The sequence below is a fragment of the Myotis brandtii genome, unplaced genomic scaffold (genome assembly GCF_000412655.1).
Source record: "Myotis brandtii unplaced genomic scaffold, ASM41265v1 scaffold123, whole genome shotgun sequence".
Lineage (NCBI taxonomy): Eukaryota > Metazoa > Chordata > Mammalia > Chiroptera > Vespertilionidae > Myotis > Myotis brandtii.
In genome coordinates, this window is record NW_005354291.1 from 377,284 (window position 1) to 404,613 (window position 27,330).

At 38.7% G+C, this 27,330-nt stretch overlaps 1 protein-coding gene and 1 long non-coding RNA gene across 2 annotated transcripts in view; one reads left to right on the forward strand and one right to left on the reverse strand.

Moving 5' to 3' along the window:
* The window catches only part of LOC106724848, a 29,657-nt gene extending 27,249 nt beyond the window's left edge, over nucleotides 1-2,408 (forward strand). Inside the window, exon 3 of the long non-coding RNA XR_001360679.1 lies at nucleotides 2,094-2,408. This is a non-coding gene — a long non-coding RNA (uncharacterized LOC106724848). The remainder of the gene's footprint in view (nucleotides 1-2,093) is intronic.
* ROS1 (ROS proto-oncogene 1, receptor tyrosine kinase) overlaps nucleotides 1-27,330 on the reverse strand; it is a 91,077-nt gene that overhangs the window by 34,871 nt on the left and 28,876 nt on the right. The window contains exons 14-31 of the mRNA XM_014533747.1: nucleotides 26,819-27,031; nucleotides 25,955-26,065; nucleotides 24,752-24,930; nucleotides 22,554-22,745; nucleotides 18,380-18,480; nucleotides 16,981-17,195; nucleotides 15,848-16,008; nucleotides 15,343-15,487; nucleotides 12,640-12,902; nucleotides 12,310-12,373; nucleotides 11,796-11,998; nucleotides 9,989-10,194; nucleotides 8,609-8,895; nucleotides 4,608-4,784; nucleotides 3,129-3,331; nucleotides 1,513-1,657; nucleotides 523-755; nucleotides 252-428 (exon numbers count right to left, since the gene is read on the reverse strand). Of these exons, the coding sequence (XP_014389233.1) occupies nucleotides 252-428; nucleotides 523-755; nucleotides 1,513-1,657; nucleotides 3,129-3,331; nucleotides 4,608-4,784; nucleotides 8,609-8,895; nucleotides 9,989-10,194; nucleotides 11,796-11,998; nucleotides 12,310-12,373; nucleotides 12,640-12,902; nucleotides 15,343-15,487; nucleotides 15,848-16,008; nucleotides 16,981-17,195; nucleotides 18,380-18,480; nucleotides 22,554-22,745; nucleotides 24,752-24,930; nucleotides 25,955-26,065; nucleotides 26,819-27,031 (3,275 nt within the window). The remainder of the gene's footprint in view (nucleotides 1-251; nucleotides 429-522; nucleotides 756-1,512; nucleotides 1,658-3,128; nucleotides 3,332-4,607; nucleotides 4,785-8,608; nucleotides 8,896-9,988; nucleotides 10,195-11,795; nucleotides 11,999-12,309; nucleotides 12,374-12,639; nucleotides 12,903-15,342; nucleotides 15,488-15,847; nucleotides 16,009-16,980; nucleotides 17,196-18,379; nucleotides 18,481-22,553; nucleotides 22,746-24,751; nucleotides 24,931-25,954; nucleotides 26,066-26,818; nucleotides 27,032-27,330) is intronic.

Below are 27,330 nucleotides of genomic sequence, written 5' to 3' on the forward strand. Positions count from 1 at the left end.
TTTAAAAAATTTGGCTCTCAAAAGAAATTTCAATCGGTGTACTGTTGATATTTGGCTCTGTTGACTAATGAGTTTGCCGACCACTGGTCTAGACAGTTCACAGCTTCTAGATGGCAAACCTGAATCAATGAATATGGTCAAATATATTGTTGATTTATACAAGAGAATGCTCTAGAGATATGCAAAAGAACTTCCAACTTATTCTACAGCATAAAAGAAGAGTTTGCATTGAAGTGTACGGTGTGATCTACCTTCTGGAGTTCAAACCAAAACCTGATGAGGTTCACATTAGATGGAGCCTTCCAATCCAACTGCAAACTGGAGTTGCCTGGAACCAAGGCATTAGGCTTCTCTGGGGTGTCAAACATTTCCACCGTGACAGGGTGGCTCTCAGCACACCACATTTCCTCGGCGTGGCAGGCAAGGACCTTTTGTAAAGACAACAACAACAAAAATTGCTTAACCTTTTCACAACCTTGTGCTTGAGAATGGCAGTAAAAGTACCCAATAGCCTCGCTGTACCTTTAACACATATAGTTTCCCCCCGGACAGTCCAGTAACCAGGAGAGCAAGCCTTCCATGAGGATATTCACTTTGTCTTAGCGGGGTCTCCGGAACTCGGGCCAGATGTGCAATCGCCAGCTGATAGCGGACTGACTCCTTAGGTCCATTTGGCTTGGGAGATTCTCTCCAGGATATGACAAGGCTGGTGTCTGACTGCACTGTTGTGTTAATGAGCCAAACAGCCTCTGGTACTGAAATACAGAGCAATGCATGACAAGGGATGTTGCAATAATAGCACTGGGAGATGGAAGGAAGGGATGGGGTCTTGGTTGAGGAATAGTCATGTCATGTGAGCAGAATGAGTGACAGATGTGCCTCAGAGAAGCCAGCCTCTTATATAATGGTAAGTTAGCGGCTGTCTGAAAGACTGGCTTATTTTTGCCGAATGACTAAATCATTCTCTGACTCTAGCTCCAGGATTTGGCCAGTGATGATGAATAACCAAATTGGGGTGATTTTCGTGAATTCATCAGAGATATCTGAAAGAAATGGCATCACCCCATAATAATTGCCACCTCTAAGGACACCTTTTTAGATTCTAGATCCATTTTCTTTAAGGCAATATGTTACATTACTTTAAATAGAGAAAAGGCTTGGTCTTCCCGTCCCACCTCGTGAGCAGAACTATGAAGATATGGGAAGAGGGTGACACTGTGTGGTGAGAGCAAAGACTGTGTTTCTTGGGCAAACAGTATTGATGCTGATGTGTCTTTCAGCTTCTAGTCACTTTTCATTTTGATGGAATATTATTGATCATCTTCTAGTGTTAGAGCAAAAATCATGTCATCAAAGCATTTTTCAACCAATATATTTTCCTTATTAAGCTTTAAAAAGGTCACATAATAAAGATGACTTTATATTCAGGTAAAAAACAAACAAATATAGACATACACATCACATATATTACAAAACTCCACTCTAGCATCCCACACCAAGCCCATAACTCACCGCCACTTTTAGTTTTCCCCCAAATCTCTTTTCCCAGAGGTAACTGTTCCAAAGGATCAGAATAATAATTCCTTACGGCGATCTGTATCATATATGTTGAAAATGGTTGTAAGCCTTCAATAAGGGCTATACTCTCCTGAAATTCCTGCAATTAATTTACAAATATTAATATGTGATTTTTATTTTTTGTACAAATGGGGAGAAATTATTTAATCAAAGTGATAAAATATTAAAAGACTCAACATTTTTTATTTGTAGATATTGGATCATGAAGGACAATGTTCACTGTTCTAATCTGCCCAGGCCTGAGTTGTTTAATAGCTACAAGAATAAATGCTAAATGACTGACAGCCTTCAGTCAATTTTGTGACATATTCATCTCACATAAGAAGGTAGATTCCCAGAGGAGGACACTATTTCATTGGCATTACATTAGAAACTCAGCAAAATGGTATTGGAAGGATGTGATACATACATGAATACAATAGAAAAGATTAAGCTACATTATCTAGTCATTCTTAGAAATAAAGTTTAAGTAAAAAGAACTTCCTTGGGTCAATGGTTCTCAACTTTGGTTACAGGTTGGAATCATGCTGGAAATTTTAAGAAAATACTGATTTCTGGGTCCCACCTCCAGAGATTCTGACTGAACTGGCCTGAGGGGAAACCTGGATGAAGAGATTTTAAGAGCTCCAGTGTGCACGAGGTTGAGAACCATGCCTTTGGTGCATGTTAATCAATGTGAAGACAAGATACATGAGCTCTCATAGCCATGTCCAGTGCCACAGCCCAGCCTTCGTCAGCCAAATGATCCAAGCTGCCTCTGAAACAACTCTCTTTAGAAATGTGTAAAAAAGATAAAAACAGACAAAATAAAGGAATAAGAACCAGCTGTATTTTTTGGCAAAGTGTACTTGTTAACCTCAAATAGGAGATGGTCAATTTCACTTTTTGACTTGGTTAAATAAGTAGCACAAAGCAAAATATAGGGCCCACATGATTTCATCACAAGGACAACTAAAACACCAGTGCCCATGTTGCCAAGAATTATGCCAATTCATTTATTCACTCGAGAGATATCTAGTGAATGCCTATACAATATCAAGTACTAAGCTGGGTACTAGAAATACAATGATAAATCAAAGCATAGCCCCTGCATAATGGGGCATTTCACAAAATACTGGAAATCACAAAAAATATACAATTTTTATATTAGATATATGCTATGAAGGACAGAGGTATATGGCAATGTTCTCTCTGTCAAATGCATTTCTTACCCCTCAACCAAAATCTGCTAGATGAGCCATAAAATCACATATGCATCACTTTCTAGGGATAATTAGATAAGCAGGAAGGACAAAAAATCCAGTTCTTTCAAGGACACTCAGGAAATTGTTACTGTTGGCGATCTACCAACTGGTCAGTTAATAAAGTTTGTTGAAGTGTAACTTATTCCCAGACAAGAAGACTAGACACAATATGCTTTGATGAATCAGCTATAACAGGTTGCTTAATAGCACATCCCAGAAAATGATATAGAAAATACTATGACTGAGAATTTCATATCAAAAAAGAGTATCTTCTAAAAAGACAAAGACCACCAGCTCCAATCTTACCAGCATTCTATATTTTGGCTCAGAGCCATTTTTCCCATCATTAACTTCTTTGTAATAAACCAGGTATGTTGGAGTTGGGCTGGTGATGCCATACCAGGTGAGGTTTGTCCTGGAAGACGGTAATCTGATTGTGAGGCTGGTGTTAGTTGTGTTAAGTATAATTGGCTCTGCGATATCTGAAGCTAGAGACAGAAATGCTTTATCTAAAATAATAAGAAAAAAATATTAAATATATACACATGTGAACATTGAGGGTAATATAATTTTTATTTTTTACTTAAGTTATAAGGCATGATGTATTGAAGTGTTGGAAATATTATTCAGGACAGAAAGACAAGTTTTTTTCTTAAAGATGGATGAACTAGGGAGCAAGGTAACTGGTAATTGCTTAATATTTCCAGCAGATGGAGCTAAAGTATATCCTTTATAATGTACCTAGACAGTGGCAAAATAAAGTTGGTCCTTGTCTTATTTTGAAGTAATTAGATTATATTAATCATATTTTCACAGACTTTTAAAATCTCTTAAATTTCTCAAAGTGGAAAATTAATTTTTAACCAAAATAGCATTAAATTTATTTATAAAATCATTTTTTAAAATATTTTGTAACTTACATATTTTATAAATGAATACATTTAAGCAAAGATTATTTGAGTTTGTTTCATTCATTTCTATCCCTCTCTAGTGGGAATTATACTTAACTTAGAATAACATAGACATCTTAATGGCAGAGAGAGCTTGAGAAAATCACCCATGAGTCTATATAATGCTGTTTTCATTTTTGGTTGGTTGGTTGGTGTTTAGATTTCAAACATTTTTTTATTGTGACTCACAGTAGTAAATATATATAGTCAGTTCTGCTCGTAATGTGACACATGTATTCCTAAAAGTCACTGCTTTATACAAAATTGCACAATAAAATCCACAGGGTTTCTGGGGGAAATAGAGTTAGGGGCACAACACTAAAAGCTTCATGAGTGACACATCTTTAAAAAGATAAGAACTGAGTAAAAGTGGTAGGACACATGTATGGCTGTTAAATGGTTGATGTACAGAACACTATTATAAATAGGCACTTGACCTTGGAATGCTATACAATGCTTTGTGAAATCATTGGGAGTCTAAAATATCGTCAGAGACGAAAAAAGGCAGAAAGAAAGGAACTTTCGGGACTAAGAAGAGAAAGAGAAATGGGCAGCAAGAACGACAGGACAAGGGTTTCCCATGCCTCTGGTTGCCTCCCGCAGCCCCAGGCAGCAAGGGTTTCCCATGCCTCTGGTTGCCTCCTCGGATGCACGCGTAGATGAACGGCGATCCAAGGCAATCAGCAATCACAGCACACGCCAAATCCTGGCAGTTTGGAGCAACACTGACAGCACAACACAGGAGTTGGAGAAACAGCCCGGAGAAGGAGTCATGATGAGACTTTCCCGGCCCTGAACTGGGAGAACAAGTTGACTCAGCCTGTGACTTGATTACCTGGAAGAGGCTGCAGCGCCGAACTGTAAGCCAAGATGCGCTCGCTCCTCAGGGCCTTCACCTGAGAGGGAATGGCCCCTCGGCGTTTCTTTACTTGATAAATCTCTGTGCCGTCCTTTGCTGTGGAGACCCAGTATAGATATTCCCCATCCACAGTTAAGCTAACAAGTGTTTTTCCTGTTTATGAAAAACATAAATAAAGAACATATCTTATGGTGTCTACTCCAAACAATATGTGAAATCCTTTTTCTATATCATTCCTGCTACATTTTGAATCTTCCTATAATTTTCATATGAAAAAAATTACACATTTTATGTCACTAGGCTAAGGACTTCCCAGATATGTTCTCATTTTAGCTCCACATGAAGCCATAAGTAAATACCATTGTTATTAGCTTCATTTTGTAGAAGGAGAACCTGAGGCTTGGACGAGTTAAATAATGTCAAGGCCACAAGGTTAGTCAAGGGCAGAGCCAGGATTTACAACTTACCGGTGTGACTCCAAGCCAAACAACGCCTATCTGAAGGGAGGTACTAGCTGATAGGCACAGGACTCAGTGCCTTGCTCGATATTTTTGTCAATGATTTGACATGAATGCACAGTAAACATATTTATCAAATTCGTAGATACTATTCAATGTTTACTGTCACTAGTATATGGAGTCCCTAACTTGGAATTCAAAAATATCACAACAGAATCAGGAAATAGATTAAAATTTAACAGGAACAAATGTAACATCCTGAATTCAAGTTTAAAATCAACCCTAGAAATAGCAAATAAATCTAGCTCAATAATAGTTTTAAAAAATGATAAAAAAAAATTATGGGTTTTTAAATGGCAGGCAGCCCAAAGACCGAACACCGCTCTCCATGCAGTAAAAGATGACCTAGGAGGCAGAGGCCTCCTGCACTGACCAGAACACACTGAGCTCCGTGAGTCATGCCAGGGGTGACGTTTAAGAGAATATTATGTAGCTGAAGTGAAACCACAGGAGGGGGACCAGGGCAAAGAAAGATCTAGAAGCCACATCCCCTGAGGTGTAGTGATAGATACTTGACTTTTTCCTCTAAAAGAAATGCTTTGGATGGGCTATGACAGCTATCTTTACATAGTTGAATGGCAATTGCCTAGAAGGTGATTGGTTTATTCTTTTAAATGTAGAGGTCAGAACTCAGATTAATAAATGGAAGGAATAGGAATAGGAATGGCTACATAGAAGAAGAAAAATATCTAACATTCAGAATTATCCCAAAAATTAAACAGACTTCCCAATAAATAGTATTTTTTTTATAAACAGGTATTCAGTCAAGACTGTTTTTGTAGAGGAATTTCCTCCAATATCATGACAACTAAATGATCTCTAAAGTTATCCCAATTTTCTAATTTTATGGTTATGGATTTCAGTTATGGGTTCCCCCTTTCTATACCTGTAAGATAATGCCTACTAGGTAATTCTTATGTATCAGGTGTCAAAGGAAAATTATTCTGACACTTGTTAAAATGCTAAAGAAGACTTTAGTGTATTGCAATATTGTAGAGGGAGACATAATACAGGAGCGAGATGTACTCAACTCTGAATATGAAAGAGATAGCTGGAGATTCATAACCAACATGCACAATGAGAGGGTCAGTGGGTAAAAATTATTACGAGGCTACATCAAGGGTAAGGGGATTCTTGCTAAACTGGCCTAATAAGATTCTTGGTAAAGGCAAGCAAGAACGTTCAGGGTGTGGCATGAGGGGCTTAATCAGATATTTAAAGTGGGGGAAATTCTCTCTAAACTGATTTAGCCGGATTCTTGCTAAAATTGGACTCAGCAAGAATGGACATGGAAGGCTAAGGTCCAGGCCTGAGGGCTCAGAGGAGCCTAACTAAAGTTTGATTAAGAAAAGAGTCTTTGCCCTAGCCAGTTTAGCTCAGTGGATAGAGCGTTGGCTGATGGACTGAAGGGTCCTGGGTTCAATTTCAGTCAAGGGCACATGCCCAGGTTGGAGGTTTGATCCCCAGTAGAGGGTGTGCAGGAGGTAGCGAGGTAGCCAAATGACTCTCTCATCATTGATGTTTCTCTCTCTCTCTCTCCCTCTCCCTTCCTTTCTGAAATCAATAAAAAATATACATAATATTTAAAAAGTTAAAAAATAAAAAAGTCTTTGTCACAGATTTATCAAAAACAAGTAATTTTTTATAAGAAAAGTTCAAAACATCGTCTCTACTCTTCAGCCCATTGAGAGGACAACAGAAACAAAACCATATGTGCAGCTACAGCTTTCATATGCAGACACACACACACACACACACACACACACACACACACACACACACACACATTTGCAATTTCAGAGCTTCACTATATAAATCAGCAATGCCCAGTAGCACTTTTGATGATGGAAAGATTTTATACCAATGTTGCCCATACAGTAACCATTAGCCACTTGTGACTTTTGAGAACTTAAAATGTGGCTAGTGTGACTGTGGAATTAAAATTTTAATTTTATTTATTTTCTTTAATTTGAACTTAAGCCACCACATGTGACTAGCACATACCATATTAGAGAGTAAGAAATAACAGACTCTTAAGAATATGTAAGTTGAATTTCAAGTATTTGCTAATTCATGCTGAATGTAGAGTCAATGGAATCATCAAAATTGAAATAAAATAAGGTACTGGGAGTAAGATCATGAATGTTGTAGTATGGCCCAACTTTAAACCCCAGATCATCTACTTACTAACTGTAGCCCTTTGGAAAAGTTATCTTACTTTTCTCAGCCTCAGTTTCCGCGTCTGCAAAATGAGGATACTAGTGTGGTGGGCAGACAGACATGAGCAGAGCAAGGATATTGGTCACCAGGGTGGAAAGCCCCAGTTGCCTAGCAACAAGCAAAACTGGGACAACAAGGACCTCTTCCCCAGGGTAACCTTTCCTCCCCTAGCATATCACTGATCATTTGGTTTAGACCCCGTGACCTTTCATGTCGCTAGTCATGCAGTTAAGACCCTCCCCTGACCTTTCTTCCCCTGGCATGTTGCTAGTCGTGTATGTGACAGACCCCCTTGGGGGAACAAACTAGGGGCCCACAGAACAGAATTAAGCATTAAACCCTTAAGCATTAAGACTCCAGGACAATGATGTGTACATCTAGGCCTGAGTTGTGTTCCAGCTCCAGGCCCAGAAAAGCAGCCAAACCAGACAAGCAACACCACAGCTGATGTCACGACCAGCTGCATTGACAAATGACCTCTGCCCAGGTGCTGACAAAATCAGTGGAGACCATGAAAGGACACACCTGGAAATCAGATGAATGTTCTATTGAGATCCTTCCCAGGGACCTTTCTTAAAATCCCAACCCTTAAAAACCCAGCACACTCTCCCTCCTGGGAGCACACCCAACACCCACGCCTTTCCCTTCCCCCTTCCTCTCCCCGAAGGCATGTTACCATTACCCTGGTCACTCCTACGCTCCAAGGGCCCCTTCTTTTGCCTCTGTAATTTGTTTCCTGAGTCCATTTATTTTATCATTCGCTTCTTCTACCACTGTGACCTTCTAAATAAATTTTCTCTTATACTTTGAGTCTTGGCTCTGAATTTTTTCCTAACCAGAACTCAGGTACCAACGTCTGAACCCACCGGTCTAACACCTGATGCTTTTCTCACCATCGCCAACACTAGGACCTACTTCACCAGGGTGTTGTGAAGATGACATGAGATAATGCATTTAGTAGCATTCTTACATTTTATAGTGAAGCTCAATACACTGTAGCTCTACTGTAAATAATACACTAACAAAAATATCCCCATAGATCCAGAATATTATGTGGATGCCTATATACAATTTTTCTGGAAACAACTTGACTTGAATTCTACAAGAGCATTTGACATGGTTTAGAATAAGTACTGTGTGTATATTCTTTTGCATACATGTGGGATGTAAGCCCTTCTTAATGGAATACGAGGGGCTGCCATTACGAATAAAGATCTATGTACACACGTGGTGTCTTACCAAGCAGAGCAGGCCTGGTGATAACTTGCCAACACTGGCATCCTTCCAGATCCATGGCCCAGATCTCTTGCCCTTTGACAAAGTATATCTGTGGTTTCTTTAGGTGAGCAGTATCAATAGTCATTACTCCACTTAACTCGGATTCAGTCACATTGCAAGAACATTGGCTCCTTCCATTTGGATGGCTTGTGGCTGTGGGTTGCAGAATTCGGTGCAAGGTCTGGTTGATAATACTGTAGTAGAACATCTGAGAGCCCAAATCGGAAACTTCTGTCCAATACAGGCGACTATTGGGGGAAAAATACCCTCCAACTTAATGAGTAAAATATGTCATTTCATATTTATGAAGATCAATCATTTCTAATAATTAGGAGGACAAATACATCTTTTAAAGAGAACATGTCCACATGCCCAATAACCTTCTTCTTAGATGGAGGAGGGAACAAGAAATCTAATTTTTAGCATTTTCCAATGATTTCTCAATAAATGTGTTTACAACTAAAGCCTTGAACTACAATAACTTTAGGTGTTGTATTGTCTTATTTTTTTTTTATTGATTTCAGAGAGAGGAAGGGAGAGGGAGAAAGAGATAGAAACATCCATGTTGAGAGGGAATCATGGATCTGCTGCTTCCTGCACATCCCCTACTGAGGATCGAGCCGGCAAACTATGAATGTGCCCTTGACCAGAATCGAACCCAGGACCCTTCAGTCCACAGGCCGATGCTCTATCCACTGAGCCAAACTGGCTAGGGCTGTATTGTCTTATTAATGATTGTAAATATAAAAGACATTTGCAACTTTTCATCAACACCTATCGCCATTCCTCTCCTCTCAATTTAGTTTCTGCTTCTTAATACTAGTTAACAATCTAATTTCAAGATAGATTATATCCATGCTATGGCACACACAAAATACATCTTTCCAGCCTAAGAAACTGCCATTCAGTGGCTGAATAGAGGCCTTAAACTCATCTTTTGAAGACATCAATTAAAGATGGATAAGCCCAGAATAGCTTTTACTGTGTTTGACATGCTGCCCATCTACCTCCTGCTCATCTTCTGCCATTGTCTCGGTCCCCTTCTTGTCCTTACCAACTGAGGATATTATTAAATTCACTGATATAAAAATCTGCTTTGGTTTCCTGCTGGCAATTAACCTAACTTTAAGCTAGTTAAGTTGTTAGTATGGATTCAGTTTACATATTTGTGGTTGTGGGCTCATAGTTTATATGTAGAGATACTTACTAAAAGTTAATGTAGTGAGTCAAGACCCCTAAGCATCTTATATTCCCATCATTAACACCTAATATTAAACCAAAGATATTATTTAAATATGTCTCTGTATTTCAGCACAATAGAAACAGGTATACTTCAGATACCTTACTAGGGGATACACGAAGAAAGAGATTATTGTTGAATTTCGGTTGCAAATTTTCAGCTTCCTGGGATATTTCACCTTGTGTTCAAGATCGACATCAAATATTTGCATTCCATTTTGTGATTCTCTCATCACAAAGTAGAGGTGTCTTGAAATCCAATCAATTGTAATAATTGTGATATCAAAAACCAGTGCATCTTGGAAAATCTTAAATCAGGTAGAAAACACAGCCAAGAAGATAGTGGTCATTTTTTTTAAGGTTGAGGACTTTTCTGTAACCACCCATATTACTCATTTATTGCACTTCTCTTTTGTAATCCCAAATCTCAATAACTCTGGGTTGTGTGCCATTGTAACATTGGTCCCCTTCTCACATAGTGTATTTTCCCTGAGTGATTTCAACTACCATGGTTTCAACTGTAATCCATAAACCAATGCTACAAATCCACATATTCAGGCTAATTCTCATTGAGTTACTGATTCAAATATTAAACTGCCTATTCAACATATATGAATGATCCCAGGAAACAGAATTCATCACTCTATGTCCCAAACCTCTTTTTCTCTTACATTTATATTTTTATAGTTTCCCAACACTCACCCGAGGAGCAATCCCATCAACTGTGGTTCATCCTTGACTTCTTCCTACCATTACTACAAATTGTGAATTCGTCCCATTTTAAATATCTCCACAATTTGTCCTCTCCTTTCTCACTTTACTGCTTCTCATTTCCTGCCTTTCCTATCTGGATTTCTGTGATAGCCTCCTAATTGTCTCAGATTTAACCTTCTCTGAGTCATTATTCACACAGCTAAGAGAGCGGTCTTTCTAAAACACAGCTTGATCATGTTAATGACCCACTAAATTTCTTTAATGGCTTGCTGCTTGCAAAGGAGGCCGATTCTATGCAGGCTCCTGCCTACCTCTACAGCTTTACCACCTGCCTTTCACTCTGCCCTCAACTCCATCTCCATTCCAAGCTCCTCCTATTTATTTATAGCTCCCTGAATATGCTATGGATCTCTTGTTTCCCTGACTTAGCACTTGTTGCTTCCTCAGCTTTTCCCCACCTTTACCTGGCTCATCTTTTTGGAATCCAAGATGTCTTTCCATCCTACCACAACCAACCTGGATGGAGCATCCATTCTATGAGATTCCACCATTTTCTGCCCTCAGCACAGCACTTACACTGTGTTCTGTCTGCCTTCTCCACTAGCAAACATTCAATGAATGCCTACCACATGCCAGGCATTGTGCTATGCGCCTTACATGCATTATCTCATTTGATCTTCACAGGAATCCTATGATGAGGTACTACATAACCACAGCGATTAAATAACTTGCTGATGGTCACAGATCCAGTAAGTGGTGGAGTCAGAGTTAAATTCTAGGTTGTCAGATTCCAAAGCTCACCCTCTTAATCCCTGTGCCGTACTGTCTACCTACTGTTAGACCAGTACTAGACGGGGTTTGTTTAAGGACTACGACTTTTCTTTTTCACCTTTATTCCAGGAACTAACACAGTGCCTTAAACCCAATAACTGTTTGCACTAAATTAATCCTGAATGGCATTTGCCCAAAACCTAATCTGAGCTTATTTGTGACTAAATAGTTATAGGGCAGCTGTCCTTTTCAACCATCCTAATCTTAATGCCTCAACCACAGGCCAGTCAGTTTAATTACAGGGCAGTGTGATATGCAGATCTTCTACTTTCTTCCTTTCACAACTGCACTGAAAGTCCTCTTAATAACAACCTTGATAGTTAACATACTTCCTTCCTTTCTAAAGAATTACATAGTGATGTACCTCAGAGCTGGACTGATTGTGCGTGTTCAAAAGAAAGAGGGAGTCTCCCTGAGCATAATACGCCATTGCATCATCAGCTGTGTAGCCCATGGCACTGATGTCTCTTTCTGCCGAAAACATCCATACAACTTGATTTTGATCCATATCTAACAAAATCATCTTGTTGCCCAAAAGAGTTATGAGGCATGGAAATGGGTTGACTTCTGAAAACAAAATACAAGTAGGTAATATGTATGAGAAAAGTAACTTTAATTTACCAAAATCCCTTAACTCAATCTGATGTCATTTTGAAATCCATGGGTTTCCTTTGTGTTCTACATCAGTCTCAATGGAGACAGACTAGGTGCTCTGAGTCTAGGTATATTTAAGCATGTTTGATTACGATAAAAATTTATTTTTTTATTTGGCATTAACTTCAGCTCAGAGATTATACTTATATCCCTGAGAATACCAAGAGTTAAAAAGTTTTTTTTAAAATACACTAATTGTTATTTACACAGGTTTTAGATAGTACCTGATGTTTGGGACTGTACCAAGTCAGAAAATGGTCCAGGTCCTTTGGATGTGAAGACTCTAACCTAAAGAAAGAAAAAGATACAAAAAATTGCATTTGACAGTGTCCTCAGTGACAATAATTAAGTTCTGAGAATAATAAATTATTGAATTTTTTATTTCACACTCTTTTAAAAAAAATTTTAAAAGTATGTTTTATTGTTTTCAGAGAGAGGAAGGGAAAGGGAGAGATAGAAATATTAATGATGAGAGAGAATCATCAATTGGCTGCCTCCTGCAGGCCCTCCCCCCTATTGGGGATCAAGCCTGCAACCCCAGCATGTGTCCATACCTGGAAAGCAACAATGTACCCAGGACTCATGCCCTCAAGTTTGAAAGACATCACTGAGGGAGTGACGTTGACAGCAATCCAGTCTTCAAATGTTTTGTTGGTGGCACTTTGGTTGGATATTTGATAGAAAATTTCAAATCTTGTTAACACACCATTTTCATGTTTAGGCTTATTCCACCTAAATTCCACTACAACTTCATTCTTATTATGGTATTTTCCACTTGATAATATAAATATTCTGGGATTCTCTGGTGCTGATGGGACTGAAAAGCAAAGACACCGATAGGGCAGAAAAGAATAGAAGGTTGACTTTTACCACTCATGATGAGAGCATAGAGCAACCCAGTAATAACTCTTTCTCATTCCAGATAGTTGCGGTATATCTATCTTGTTCTTAAATATCTTCAGGAGAGACTATTCCATAGATTTCTTCAGGAACCTATCTTAATATTTAAGCAAATCTCCCTTATGTCTAATCTAAACCCCTCTTATTACCACTTAGGTACATCTTCTTGTCTGAGCCCTGTATCGATGGAAGGTGGCTTATTCTCTTTACAAAATACAATATTTACTCTCATTTCGAAGAATGATTTAGCTAGAGGTGAAAATGGCAGTCACCAGGAAGGAAGGCAGTAACCCTATCTATCCTTCAGCTAGTTCAAGATAAAAAATACAGCTATTGGGGGTCCTAGGTCTTCTCCCCTTGAACCCTCCCTGGAGACAAGATGTACCCCAAGAGTATGATATGAAGGTCACCATGTATTTTAGAGCCAAAGCAAGCAATTCACTCAGTCCTTTAATTTCTCCATCTTTTAAAGGAAATTTCTCTTCCTGATTTTCCAGTTATTCCTTTTAAGATATGATTCTTCTTTCTTCAGACTCTCCCACTCCTCTCTCCAATCACATTGCTTCCTAAGGTTCAATGTTCATGTCGTTATCGAATCTCCAGGCCTTTTTATATTGTACTCACATGGGATACTCACTCTTCTTGCTTCATTCCTCAGGGCCCAGCTAGAGTTTCCACTCCCTAAAGGCCTTCCTAGCCATACCATCATGTATATTGCCCGCTCTTAAGGATGTTGAGGCAGCTTGATGTAGGTGAAGGTTTGCAGTCTTGCCTGTTTACGCCATGCCATCACTCCTCAGCTATCAGTCTTATTTCTATTATCATTAGCAGAATGTGTTCATCTCTCTACTGTTTTATGAGCTCCATCAGAGAAAGTACCTTTTCTCAATCCTTGTTAAATCCCTCCAAATCTAGTACAGTGGGGCCTTGACTTACGAGTGTCCCGACTAACGAGTTTTTCGAGATATGAGCCATCTCTCGGCTGATTTTTTGCTTTGAGTTGCGAGCTAAAATTCGGGTTACAAGCCAGCTTCAGATACCCCACCGCTAGTTGGCCCAGCGAACGTCACAGTGAACGCCACAATGTCAGCCCAGCATCACGTGTCTCACTCGTTCACTGTTGATTTGACATACGAGTAATTTGAGTTACGAGCTCCGTCACGGAACAAATTAAACTCGTAAGTCAAGGCCCCACTGTATAGGACAGGTACACAGTAAGTGCTTAATAAATATTTGTCATTTTGAATAATTTCCCAACTATATTATAAATTTCCTGATGGCAAAGGCCAAATCTTATCAGTCTTCCTTACTACTCCCAACATCAGCAGAGTGTTGATGACCCCAGCCCTCACTACACCCCCTGTTAGATATAGTCAAGTTTACTTCCACAGAAGAATCCAAGCAAGGATGACAACCCAAGACAGTATCAAAGATAGCATACCTGGGCCCAAATGCTAACTGCTCTGAACCTGCCTAAGCTATGTAACTCATAGAAAAATATTGTTGGAAGGATCATATATATATATGATGGTAAATGGATGTCCATGCTTATTGAGCTCTTACTGCCTGCCAGGTCCTGTGCTAGGAAGTTATGTAAATTAAATCAATATGACACCATCATTTGCCAACATTTGCAAAAATGACTAAATGGAGGTTTGATGAAACTATAGTGAAAAGTCCAGATTAAATTCCAGCCCTGTCACTTACTCTCTATTTTACTTTGGGCAACTACTGAGCTTGTTTTCTCCTTTTCATAGTCAAGATAATAACACCTGTCTACCTACCTCAGAGCTGTGTAAGGATCAAATGAAATGATGTTTCTGACACATGATAGGTATGTATTAAATGTTTAATAAAGGAGTGATACACATAAATATGCTTTTTACACTTGAAAGTGATAGACACATATAAAGATATAGCCAGTATCCATTTTAAAATATATTCCAAGGAAAAACAATAAATTTAAACATCAGTTATTCATCTACGGAAGATTCCGAATTACCTTTCATGAGAATATCTCCCAATAAGCCTACCTCCCACAACACTCTCAGTTCATAAATGCCCCATTTCCTTATAAAGCATTTCACAAATTACCTGAAACATGTTTGTGCATCTTGTATGTCATTACAATGAAGTTAAACAGTTCTTTAAAAAAGATCTCTGAAATATACTTTTGGAATAAATTATGCCGAGTTATTTTAATAGTGTTGTTCTAATCTTTAAAAAGTCATTGAAAGTGTATTGAATCTAAACACATCTACAAAACTGAAAGTTATTCTAAAAAATTAACTGTCCATTCTAGATCATGCAAAGTGAGATTCTGCCCTTTTCTTTCTTAAAGATTTTAACCCCTGTACCTGTTTCAGGTGCTCGAAGTGACAGAGATGTTTTGGGGCCCTTGCCCCAGTAGGTATAAGGAGTGACAGAAAGATTAAATAAGGCATAAGGCTCCAGACCTTCCACAGTAAATACAGGTAAAGGCTGTTTTTCACTAGCCAGGAACTAAAATATAAACACAAAACATTATTTTCTTAGGGAGAAAATTATAAAATCTTTTATTCCAACTTAACTAAAATCTCCGAACTTCAGTTTACATATAAAGTCAAGCCCTTCAAATTTGGAAATGCTGATGTTGGTAAATTCCAGTTAAAGAGTCTAATATGCCAGCTGTTAGCACTAACCACAAAGCAGTCAGAGACTGGCTTGACAAAGGATCTCAGGAATAATCCTGACAGAGACTAATGGAGCAACCAAGGAGATGGGCTTGGTTAAGTGAAGAAAGTACAAATCAGTGTGGGCAGGGCTGGATGCAGATGGTACAGTCTGTCCGAGAAATAGAAGCTACTAGAACCAAGGCCATACCTTAGGAGGAGCACTAAACTCCACACTGTAGAAAATTACACCCCAATCCACTGCTGGGACAGCATGCCACAGGATTTGAAAACTTGAATCATTTCCTTCAATCCTAAATGAAGACTCTTGAACAGAATCTGGGATCACCTTAGGGGTAAAGGAGAAGTTCCCTGGGATGAAATGAAAGAAAGAATAGAGGGAGAAAGAATGTAGTATTATAATCATCATAAAAAACATGGAAAATTAATAATAATTACTAATAGTACCAAAGCAAAATTGTCCTTTATTTTAAAATATTCTGAACATCATCTTATTTTCTGACCATTTCAGGCTGTACATTTGAGTTAAGAATAAACTGACTGTGCCTGGCTGGCATAGCTCAGTGGTTGAGCATCAACCGATTCCTGGTCAGGGCGCATGCCCAGGCTTCAGGCTTGATCCTCAGTGTGGGGTGTGTAGGAGGCAGCCAATCAGTGATTCTTTCTCATCATTGATGTTTCTATCTCACTCTCACTCTCCCTTCCTCTCTGAAATCAATAAAAATATATATATTTTTCAAACATAAACTGACTGCAAGCAAACCAACAGAAACTACTGAAACCCTTTTCCTCTTAAAACAGTGGTTCTCAACCTTCTGGCCCTTTAAATACAGTTCCTCATGTTGTGGCCCAACCATAAAATTATTTTCGTTGCTACTTCATAACTGTAATGTCACTACTGTTATGAATCGTAATGTAAATATCTGATATGCAGGATGGTCTTAGGTGATCCCTGTGAAAGGGTCGTTCGACCGCCAAAGGGGTCTTGACCCACAGGTTGAGAACCACTGTCTTAAAACATAATTCTTGCCCTAACCGGTTTGGCTCAGTGGATACAGCGTCGGCCCGCAGACTCAAGGGTCCCAGGTTCGATTCCAGACATGTACCTTGGTTGTGGGCACATACCCAGTGGGGAGTGTGCAAGAGGCAGCTGATCGAAAACATCAGTTTCTAACTCTCTATCCCTCTCCCTTCCCCTCTGTAAAAAATCAGTAAAATATATTTTTAAAAAAACACATAATTCTTAAGAAAAAAACCCAACTTAGACATTTATTTAACAGGAAGTATGGAGGAGCGAGGGTAAACTAGAGTAAAATATTATACCTGGCAGAGGTTTGAGGGACGTCTGAATAATTGTGAACTGGTTAAATTTGGCTGGTTCCAAAACAGAGACACTAGTTCGCTGACCTATTTCTTGAGCTGTTATAATCTTAAAGCCATTGATCCAGAAAAGCCGACCACTATAGTACATCAGTGCATTCTGGGAAATGTCGGAAGTGCTCCAGGCTGCAAATTCTGTGATGGTGGGCTCCCCAACACTGCTGAAACACGACACCAATTAGTGTGTGTGTCCTGAGTGGGGGAAGGGCTGGTACATTCAAATTCTGGAGAAAACATATGTTTGTGTATATAAAAACAGAAAATACCTTGCAACAATAATTGTCATTATTCTTAGTTTAATATTTAGTTGATTTTTCCCTTGTTCTTAAAATATTCCTAAAGCAAATTTTCTAGGGCTTTTCTTATCAATGTGATACTGCAATGGCAATAGCATTACACAGGTTTTAATAAATGCTTGTGGTTCTTGGTAATACCCTACATCAAAGTCACAACCCAGTGACTGTTTCTCCTCACTGAGCCATGTCTCCCTCCTATTCTTGGTTATTTACTTGCTTTCATTATTCTAGCCTGTTTGGTCCTTCTCTGTATACTAGTCACAAGTCTCTGTTGCTCCAATGATACTTACTAATTTCTAAAGCTTAGTCAAAATGCTTCTTTTCAGACCAGGGAATTCAAGTAAACAGACTATTGTTTAAATTGCTTTTAGAGATTTTTTTCTCAGTGACAGGGAATTTTACAAAGATGTTTTTACTTTACAATTTTTATTGGTTGTTTTAAAATGACTCCAGTTACCTAGTACTCAGTAAAAACTCTCAATGATTCTCAACCTTTTAGAGCAGAGGTGTGACCTTTTTTAAGAATGATTTCTCTAAATCTTGTTAAAGTGTTGACATTTCCCTCTTTAGAAAATTATAAAGTATGACATTTAAAATAAATGAAAGTTTTGTTTTGAGAATTTCACAATATCTCCTTGAAAAAACAAAACAAAACAAAAACTACCTCAGAGGACCATAGCTGGGACTTATGAACCTTATAAAGATGCATGTTCACTAATGCTATACCCATAGTCCCTGGCCTAGTAAAAGGCTATTTATTCACTCCTACTCAACTGTGAAGACAGCCTCTGGTTTGCCTTGTGGACTTTCACCCACCGGACAGTGTCTTCTGCTCTTTCTATATATACCCTAGCACAGTGTTCACCATATTCTACTGTAATTAGATGTTTACAAACCTATCTTTCCCCACAAGCACAATGCCTGCAACTGAGTGGATGATTAGTAACTGTTTATTGAAAAATGAATTCTCATGCGTTATCATTTATAACTGATGGGCAAGTCATGCTCTTCTTCTCAATCAATTGCCTTCGAGGGATATTACTTACCCCTGCCCCCGAAGAACAGCTCTATACAGGTGAATACATTGACTGTCTTGAACCAACCAATACAGGAGCCCATCACTGAGGTCTAAAGTTAAAGCAATTACCTAAATAGAACATAAGGCAAGAAAACAGGTCAAACATACAGTTGAAGGATACCTTTGTGAACAAGTCACACTTAAGCTATAGATTTCTCCTTAAGATCAGCTTTGGAATAATAAACTCAGTGATTTTTTTTTACCTTTCACTGAATATAAAAATTATATGATTATGGCTATTACTATATAATTTGGATATAAGTGCACTGGTTTCCTAAAAATCTTCAAAAGGCAGGGACTGTTACTCACTTCTATATACTTATCTCCAGCAGGATCGGCATCCCCTGGGAACTTGTAAAGACAAATTCTCAACCACATTCCAGGACCTACTGAATCAGGAACTCGAGCCTCTGTGTCATGTCAAGCCTTGCCCAAAGCAAGCCATAACTTTGGACTCTTCAGTCATATGTCAATGAATTTCATTGTTGTTGAAATCAGTTGTTCTCAAGCATTGCTGCACATTAGAATCACCTGTGCAGTTCTTTAAACATCTCGATTTCCAGGTTGCATCCTATTAAAGTGTGGTCTCTGGAGATGAAGCCCAGTCCCCTGAATGTTCTCTAACTCCCCGGATAATTCCAATGTGTCACCAACTTTGAGAACCAATGGTTTAAACCATTTTAAATTGTATCTTCTGTTCATTATAACCAAAACATCCTGAGACATTTTAAAAATATAATACAGGGTTTTTATGTTTTATAACTGGTAGAGCCACCTATATATAAAGTCCTATTTCTAGCTGACATCTGAAAACCTCTCACTACTCTTTCTTTGACTTCTTGTTACCATCCTGTCTTAATTTTATGTCCAACTGTCTAGGTAAGGCCTGAGGAAAGACTGCTTCTCCTATGAAATAGACTGTGTGAGATAGAAGTTACAATCCAAGAGATCTTTTTTGCTTTCTTTGGCTTTATAGGCATTTTTCAAATAAGCTGAGATTGCCGGAGTCTGACCTCAGAGTAGTGCATTCTCTCTATAGCAGGCCTGGAGACTGAGAGCTATCAGATAGGATTAAAGTTGATGACTATATTTTTAGCAAGACACAGCAGCATATAAACAAAAATGATGAGCCAGTGAAAAATGTAAAAGGAATACAATAATGTATCCTAGAACTAAAAATACTTTCTACATTACCCAAGGCCTACTACAAAGACATAATCTTGAGGCACATGAGTGTAAGAACCTTCTATGTTCTTATAAATCACAGCTTTCTGTTAAAAAAAAAAACCCAAACACAACCCAACCTACTCTTTTCCCAAAAGGTAAAAAACGATTCTAGCAACTCCCAACCTTCTGGCAGTTGAATCATGTCCATGCTTCATGCTAAAAGAGATTTTTTAAAATATTTTTATTGATTTCAGAGAGGAAAGGAGAGGGAGGGAGAGAGATAGGAAATCAATGATGAGAGAATCATTGATTGGCTGCCTCCTGCACACCCACACTGGGGATCAAGCCTACAACCCAGGCATGTGCCCTGATTGGGAATTGAACTATGCTCTCCTGGTTCATATGTCGACACTCAACCACTGAGTCACACCAGCCAGGCTAAAAGAGATTATTGATTACTTTTTTCAGTTAAAATGAAATCAGGTTAATCTTGCTTGGTTATTTATAATGAGATGCATTAGAGTTTTCTAAATAACAAATTAACTCTATTTTATCTCTTTTTAAATTTAGTTTTTATTAAAGTATGGCTGACATACAATATTATATTCATTTCAGGTGTACAACATGGTAACCTGACATTTATATACCTGATGATGTGATCACAATAAGTCTAGTAACCATCTGTTACCATACAAAGCTATTATGGTATTATTTCCCTATACTGTACATTATTCCATCCTTGTGACTTTTATTCTATAACTGGAAGTTTGTGCCTCTTATTTCCCTTCACCCCTTTCCACCCATCTTCCCACCTCCGTCCCCTCTGGCAACCATCATTTTGTTATCCGTATCTGTACTGCTAACAACCAGTAGTATGAATGGAGGCATAGAGATAAGACATCACACCATGGAAGCAGAACACGGATTCACACTCGCCAGCCTTTGACAGGACTTAGAGCAGGAATTTAAAGAAAGGTGTTTGCACCAAACATGCTGAGAAATCTAATGATTTACTCATCTATGGAAAAGTCGCAGGGCCACTCCAGAGCTTTCCTTGGTGGAAATAACTCCAACGGCTAGATCGGAGCAGTGGAGAAATTACTGACAAGGCCATAGGGTTAGGAGATTACTCTTGAGATATTATCTTCAATACATTTTTACAAAAATAAAAGTGCTTTCCCCTAACATGTTTTACTGAGACATAAAAGAATACTTTCTTTGTATTCAGATTCAAGTGGCTCTAAAATTTCATTTTTTGGCAGGAATGATTAATTTCTGGTTATGAGTGTAAATTTCTATTTCTTTTAAATATCTGTGTTCTAATCTCTATACGCAAATCAGGTCCTTTAAATGTCTTACAAATTATTATCCATATATCCGATGGAATTAAGGATCAAATGACTCAACAATTTGTTTGTTTCTTTGTTTATAAATGATCTGATATGTCTGTATTATGTATATTTTACCTCTCTCTATTGACAAAAGAAAACCAACTTAAAATGTTCAAAAATTTAAGAAATATCATAGGTACAAACAGTATGAATGATGTCTTTCCTCTTCATGCTTTCTTGTAATTTCTAAATTTCCCATAGTAGACATAGTATATTACTATTACGATCAGAAGAAACACAAGTCAGAAATTTAGATGAATACATAGAGGGTAGTTAAAGAGGATTAAGAACAATGGGCACTGATTCTAGAAGTTGAAGAAGTAAAAATAATATTTGTTTTAAAAACATTCTTATATCAGATTGTTATTTAGACTGAATTACAATAAGAAGAGCTTAACTATTAAGCAGTTACCATGTGTTTGGAACTATTGTCATTACTTCGCATGAATTATCTCATTCAATCTTTGCAACAAGACTGAGAGTTGGACTAATTGTTAATATTTTCATTATTCAGAAAAGGAAACACACACAGAAGTCAAATATTTTGCTTGGAGGTCAGACAGTTTTTAGAGCAGTCAACATCCAAAATTGACCCCAGCCAGCGTAGCTCAGTGGTGGAGCATCGACCTATGAACCAGGAGGTCAGGGTTCGATTCCTGGGCAGGGCACATGCCCAGGTTGCAGGCTCAATCCCCAGTGTGGGGTGTGCAGGAAGCAGCCTATCACTGATTCTCTCTCATCATTGATGTTTCTATCTCTCTCTCCCTCTCCTTTTCTCTCTGAAGCCAATAAAAATATATCCTATATAATAAAAGTATAATATGCAAATCGACTGAACAGCAGAACGACCAGTCAGCAGGGGGTTGGGCCGGCGAGCAGCAGTCCAGGCCAGCCAAGGTGCATGCCAGCGAGCAGAGGGAGGGGGGTGGCAGCGACCAGCAGTGGCAGAGGGGTGATGGGGAAAGGCCAGGCCAGCCACTGGCCAGCTGCCAGCAGCACCATCCCCAGATCAGTCCACTGGGGCCACTCACCAGCTGGCGCTGTCCCCTGATAGGCCCACCTGGTCGCCTCCCGCAGAGGGAGGCCAGACTGAGGCTTAGGCCCGCTCCCATGGGAGCGGGCCTAAGCCATCAGTCTGACATCCCCAAAGGACTCCTGGACTGCGAAAGGGTGCAGGCCTGGCTGAGGGACCCCCCTCCCCAAGTGCACGAATGTCGTGCACAGGGCGTCTAGTTTAAAAAGTAAAAAATAATAAAACACCTAATCACTATCCAACAAGCTCTAATATATCCCACAGAATTTCTGAGACTATAAAAACAATCAGAAATTAAAATGCTTTTAAGTGTGGACCATTCAAGATAAGGCAAACTACCAAAAGTTTCCATCTTACATTTAAAAAACTTAAATCAATTATGACAATCAAATGAAAGAGAAATTTTGCTTATACCAAAATCTTACTGTAACAGTATTTCCTTTCAGATTCTACCTTAACTATACACAATAAGCTGAAAGAGTATTATCATAACTATACAATAGCACTACTCAGAATTATTAAATAATCAGATCTTATTTTTAATTTGTCACCTTTTTCCCAGAAAACCAGGGCTGTGCCTGTAGTATAAGGGGACTTTCCCCATTTAGCCTGGTGCTTTCAACGGAGTAGAGTGTGGTCCAATAGAGATATCCACCAACTGAATCCACCACCATGTCATTCACCAACAACTTCACATGCGTCACAATATCTGTGTGTCCTGTCAACACGGACTGCCTTTGTATCTATAAAACACAATCATATGATTTTTAAATGATTCCTGAATAGCTTATTGCAATTATTATTAAACTGCTGCATTTACCAATCATTTTTTCAACCATAAGTACTTATTGGCACTATGTACTAAACCTTGTAAACATAATAGTCATGGGACCTGCCCTCATGAACCTTATCACTTTTCATGTTCCTAAAGAGAAGGAATGTACACTTATTTTGAGTTAAAATACTTGCTCTTCCTAATCATATATCCAGTCAAAACACTGCTGGATAAGAATGTATTTTATCGGATTCCTTTCTATCAATAGATTTTCCTAACATTAAATACTGCCATTATTAGTGAGTATGTATTATGTGCCTAGCACTATATATTTTTTCAATATTTAAAATATAAGCTCTTGTAACCCTCACAGTAAGCCTATTAAGGATTTCTATTCCCTACTTTTTCAAGAGTAAACTGGGTTCAAAGAAGTTAAGTAATTTTTCCTGGAGTTAGTTTTTAAGAGACAGAGCAAATACTTGAAGCCAATTTTCATATCCATTCTTCCACTTTCTCCTTCTAAACTATTTTCCAACTAACCCATTTTAGGGAGCAGTCTCTAATTAACCCCATCAACTCTGCCTACAGGTCACTGGCACTTAGGAATTCAGACTATGCCAGAATGCTGGCCTCTAAATACACTAATTTGTGTGTGTCCTCTATTATTTCATTTATGTATTTTTATATCATTAAAAGACCAGGGGCAAATGGTGATGGTTGCACAACCCTGAACATATTAAAAAACCACTCCATTTTACATAACAAAAGGGTGAATTTTATGGTTTGTAAATTATATCTCAATAAAGTTTATATGTTGTTGTTGTTTTTTTTAAAAAAAAAGAGCAGGGATATGTCTACTATTTATTTTATATTCCCAACTATGCCTATTCGCAAGGCTCTAAATATATTGGTAATAGATAAATGATTGTTGAGTGAATAAAAGTACGTACAATAGCACACTCCTGATTAGAAAACAATTTCAGTACTATACTTCTCGATCTGTCGGACTAGTGTTCTCATCACTAACCATCTTTCCTTTCAAAGCGTATCACTACACATACCAAGATGTCTTCATTTTGCCTCCAGGTCCACTCAACCCTCTCCACCCTCCTCTTCCCCCTGAAGGCTGACATCTATGAACTGCATCACTGGACCCCCTTGTTCCCCGGGTTCCAGTGAGGTTCAGCCAACAGAAGCACTGGCAGGAGATGGGAGGGCAGAAGGAAGGAGGGGTTGGGGAACTCATTCCCCCAGACCACACATTTTGACAGTGATTGGGTTTCATGTCAGCAACTTTCCTAAAGCTACAGTCCTCACAGGTTCTTCTCCCTCTTTCCTTTGCCTCTTTATGCCTGGAAGTAGTTATATCTTTCGACACTTGCTAGCCCAGGGCATGCTTTGCCATCCTTTGCTTGTTTTCCTTAGCCCTATCTACATCTTTGAAAAATGGTCCCTTCACTTAGCTGGAGTGTGCTGTCTTCCTCCAGGACACTGACCCACTAGTGAACATTTTAATATATTTATGTTAAGATATTGTTGGAAATAGTACACCAAAGATATAAAATTTCCTTCACACATAAATGCATTTTTAAATATATATTTTATTATTGATTTTTCACAGAGAGGAAGGGAAAGGGATAGAGAGTTAGAAACATCGATGAGAGAGAAACATCGATCAGCTGCCTCCTGCACACCCCCTACTGGGGATGTGCCCGCAACCAAGGTACACGCCCTTGACCTGAATCAAACCTGGGACCTTTTAGTCCGCAAGCCGACGCTCTATCCACTGAGCCAAACCGGTTAGGGCACATAAATGCATCTTAATAAAAAATTGAGCAGACTTAAGGACAAATATTCAATAAATAATAGCATAGATGGTACACTAATATGAAAAAAATCATGGAAATAATATTTAAGCCACTGAAGTGGGTGGGCATTGCTCTAGAGCTTCCGGAATGCCAGGCTTTAACTTACCACATATGTCCTTCCAGCCCAGTAGAGAAAGTGACCCAGCCACTCGTAAGCTAACGCCCCTGCTCCTGCAATGTTGGGTATGTGATAATTCTTGGAGATATTCGTCCCATTCAGCAGCCACACGTGAACATCACCTTTCATGTCACTGTAGTAGAGTCTGTTGTTATACCAATCCATGTCTCAAAACAAAGTGAATTGGTAAAAGTTATTTTTTTCATATGTGCTGACACAAGCATAGCAAGTCAAGAAATCACACTTGCACCCAATCTAATAGCATATGCTAACATAGAGAGTCACTAGACCGTCAGGGATTGGTCAAGAATATTTCAATAATGTTACCTCAAAATCTTTACCCCTGGAACTAGAGAGAGGAACTAATATTCACTAAGCATCTCCTCTTTCCCAAACATTGTCCCAGGCACTTCCATATGTCTCACTTAATTCTTAAAACAAAGCTATGAAATAGGAAGTATCCTCATTTTTGACATGGCAAACCTGAGACTCGGTGAGATTATCTGTTCTGCCTGAGATCTCACAAATGAAAAGAGGGGGAGCCAAGATTCAAGCCAACTCCAAAGCATTCTTTCCATTAGGCAATACCTCCTAAGCCCAAATTCTTTGTTGGTCAGAAATGCTGTTGTACTTTTAATGGCCACACAAATAGATCAAATACTTAGGTAGTTATAGAAGATGCCCTCTTCCAGCAAGGTCACTATTATATCATCCTGGAATGAAGACTTTTCTTCATTCTAATGTCTTCCCGGCAAAATGACCCACTCATTACTGAATAATCCTCTGTCATGAAATCCTTTCTTATTCTTTGTTTATATCTTCATGCAGCCTTTTCATGCTCCAGTCTTATAGCCAACTCATAATAAATTACTGAAGCGTAGCTGTCTTAGTGGAACAAGATAGGTTGTTACTGTGAGACAACACTGATAGATTAAAATTCATGAGAAATATATCAAAGTGTTCCTGAAATGGGCATGAATCAATAAGTAACCTCACATTTTGAAATAATAAACAGCATTCCTACTTGAGAACCAACATTTTCTTAATACTGTCCCTGGAAGTATAGTTCAGTGCATTTTCCCCCCTTTCATTATTGACCTAATACCAAAATGCTTGATTCTTTGATTTATCAAATAGCTTGGGAATGAGTAGAAACCTGTCATTCCAAGTGTAAAGGGACTTGGCATTTACCTGACACGTTCTTTATATCAGAGGATAAGAATTCTCCTGGGCCAAAGCTATTTAATGGCTTACTCCAAAGTCCATCTTCTTTGACAGCCATGATAAATGGTGGTTCTGTAGCTATTGGGTGAAAAAAAAGAAATTGAAGGAAATATCACAGAAAGCACACTTTTTAAGGCACACATCTTAAGATTTTCTTTATAAAGTAAAAGAATATCAACATTTTAAGAAATACTGTGGAAGGTATGAGCAATTGTGTCTGCTTAATAGAATTATATATCATATTAAACATACTCTCAGATTTTTATGTAAATATTTAAAATTGAATGTGAAGAGAAATGTATGGTGATATTGCCTCTATAGCAATGTTATTGTCATGGCAAAATTTGTGTGTTTTTTGTTGTTGTTGTTGTTTTGCTTTGGTTATTAGTTGCCATGTTCCCATTCAGAGCACCCAGAAGCAATTGTGATAACAGTAGCAGCATAAATGGTACAATTATCTTTCCCTTTTTTTTCTGTCAAGAGGATGATATTTAGCATAATTCGTAGCCCCTCAACTTCTCTCCGCATGACCTTCAGAGCTCAAGGAGTGCTATTGCTTAATAAACCATAAGAAAGAAGAAAGTCATGAAGGAGAAGAAAAGGATGCTTTTCCCACAAACTATCTTTAGAAAGTTTAAAATATCAGGCCAGACACATAAAATGTTACCCAGAGCTTTAGGTGTTTTCCTAATCTCAGATAAACATACTCAAGAGACCATCACACCCTCATTCTAACTTCTTTACTACATTGGAAGTGACTAATTTTAAGGAACACGGGGAATAAGTCTTTCTTTGTCAGAACCACTCCCTAAATCAAGAACATTTTCTCACCTGGCACCAGGGTAGTACCCACCGAGGGCTCTGACCATGGGCCTGGCCCCTTGGGAGAACTTGCTCTCACGGAAACCTCGTATTGTGTCGCACTCTGCAGCCCGGGGACATTCAGCACGGTCCCACGTATGTTAGAGAAAACGCGAGTGTTTCCGGGGAAGTCTTGGGTTGATATTTTCACCTCGTAAGTCCAGTTCTGCCAGGAGGAAGGGCCTAATCAGAAGAGTTAAGCAATATTACTGGCCGGGATGACATCAGCAAGGGCAAACAAAGGGTCATGAGGAAATTCATCTCCAGCCTCACCTTGAATGGAAGGGTCATTGGGCAGTAATACCTGTTACCCCCCTAATCATCAGGGTTAGTTTGACGGTATAACTAGAACAGTGTCCATTCCACCCATGCCACTCATCTTGCTTATTGATGGAGTCATTATTCCCAATAAATCAGAGGACACTTGGCTGCACAGAATTGTCAGAGGGGTCTCTCTCACACCGCCAGGTGGAACCAGGCTC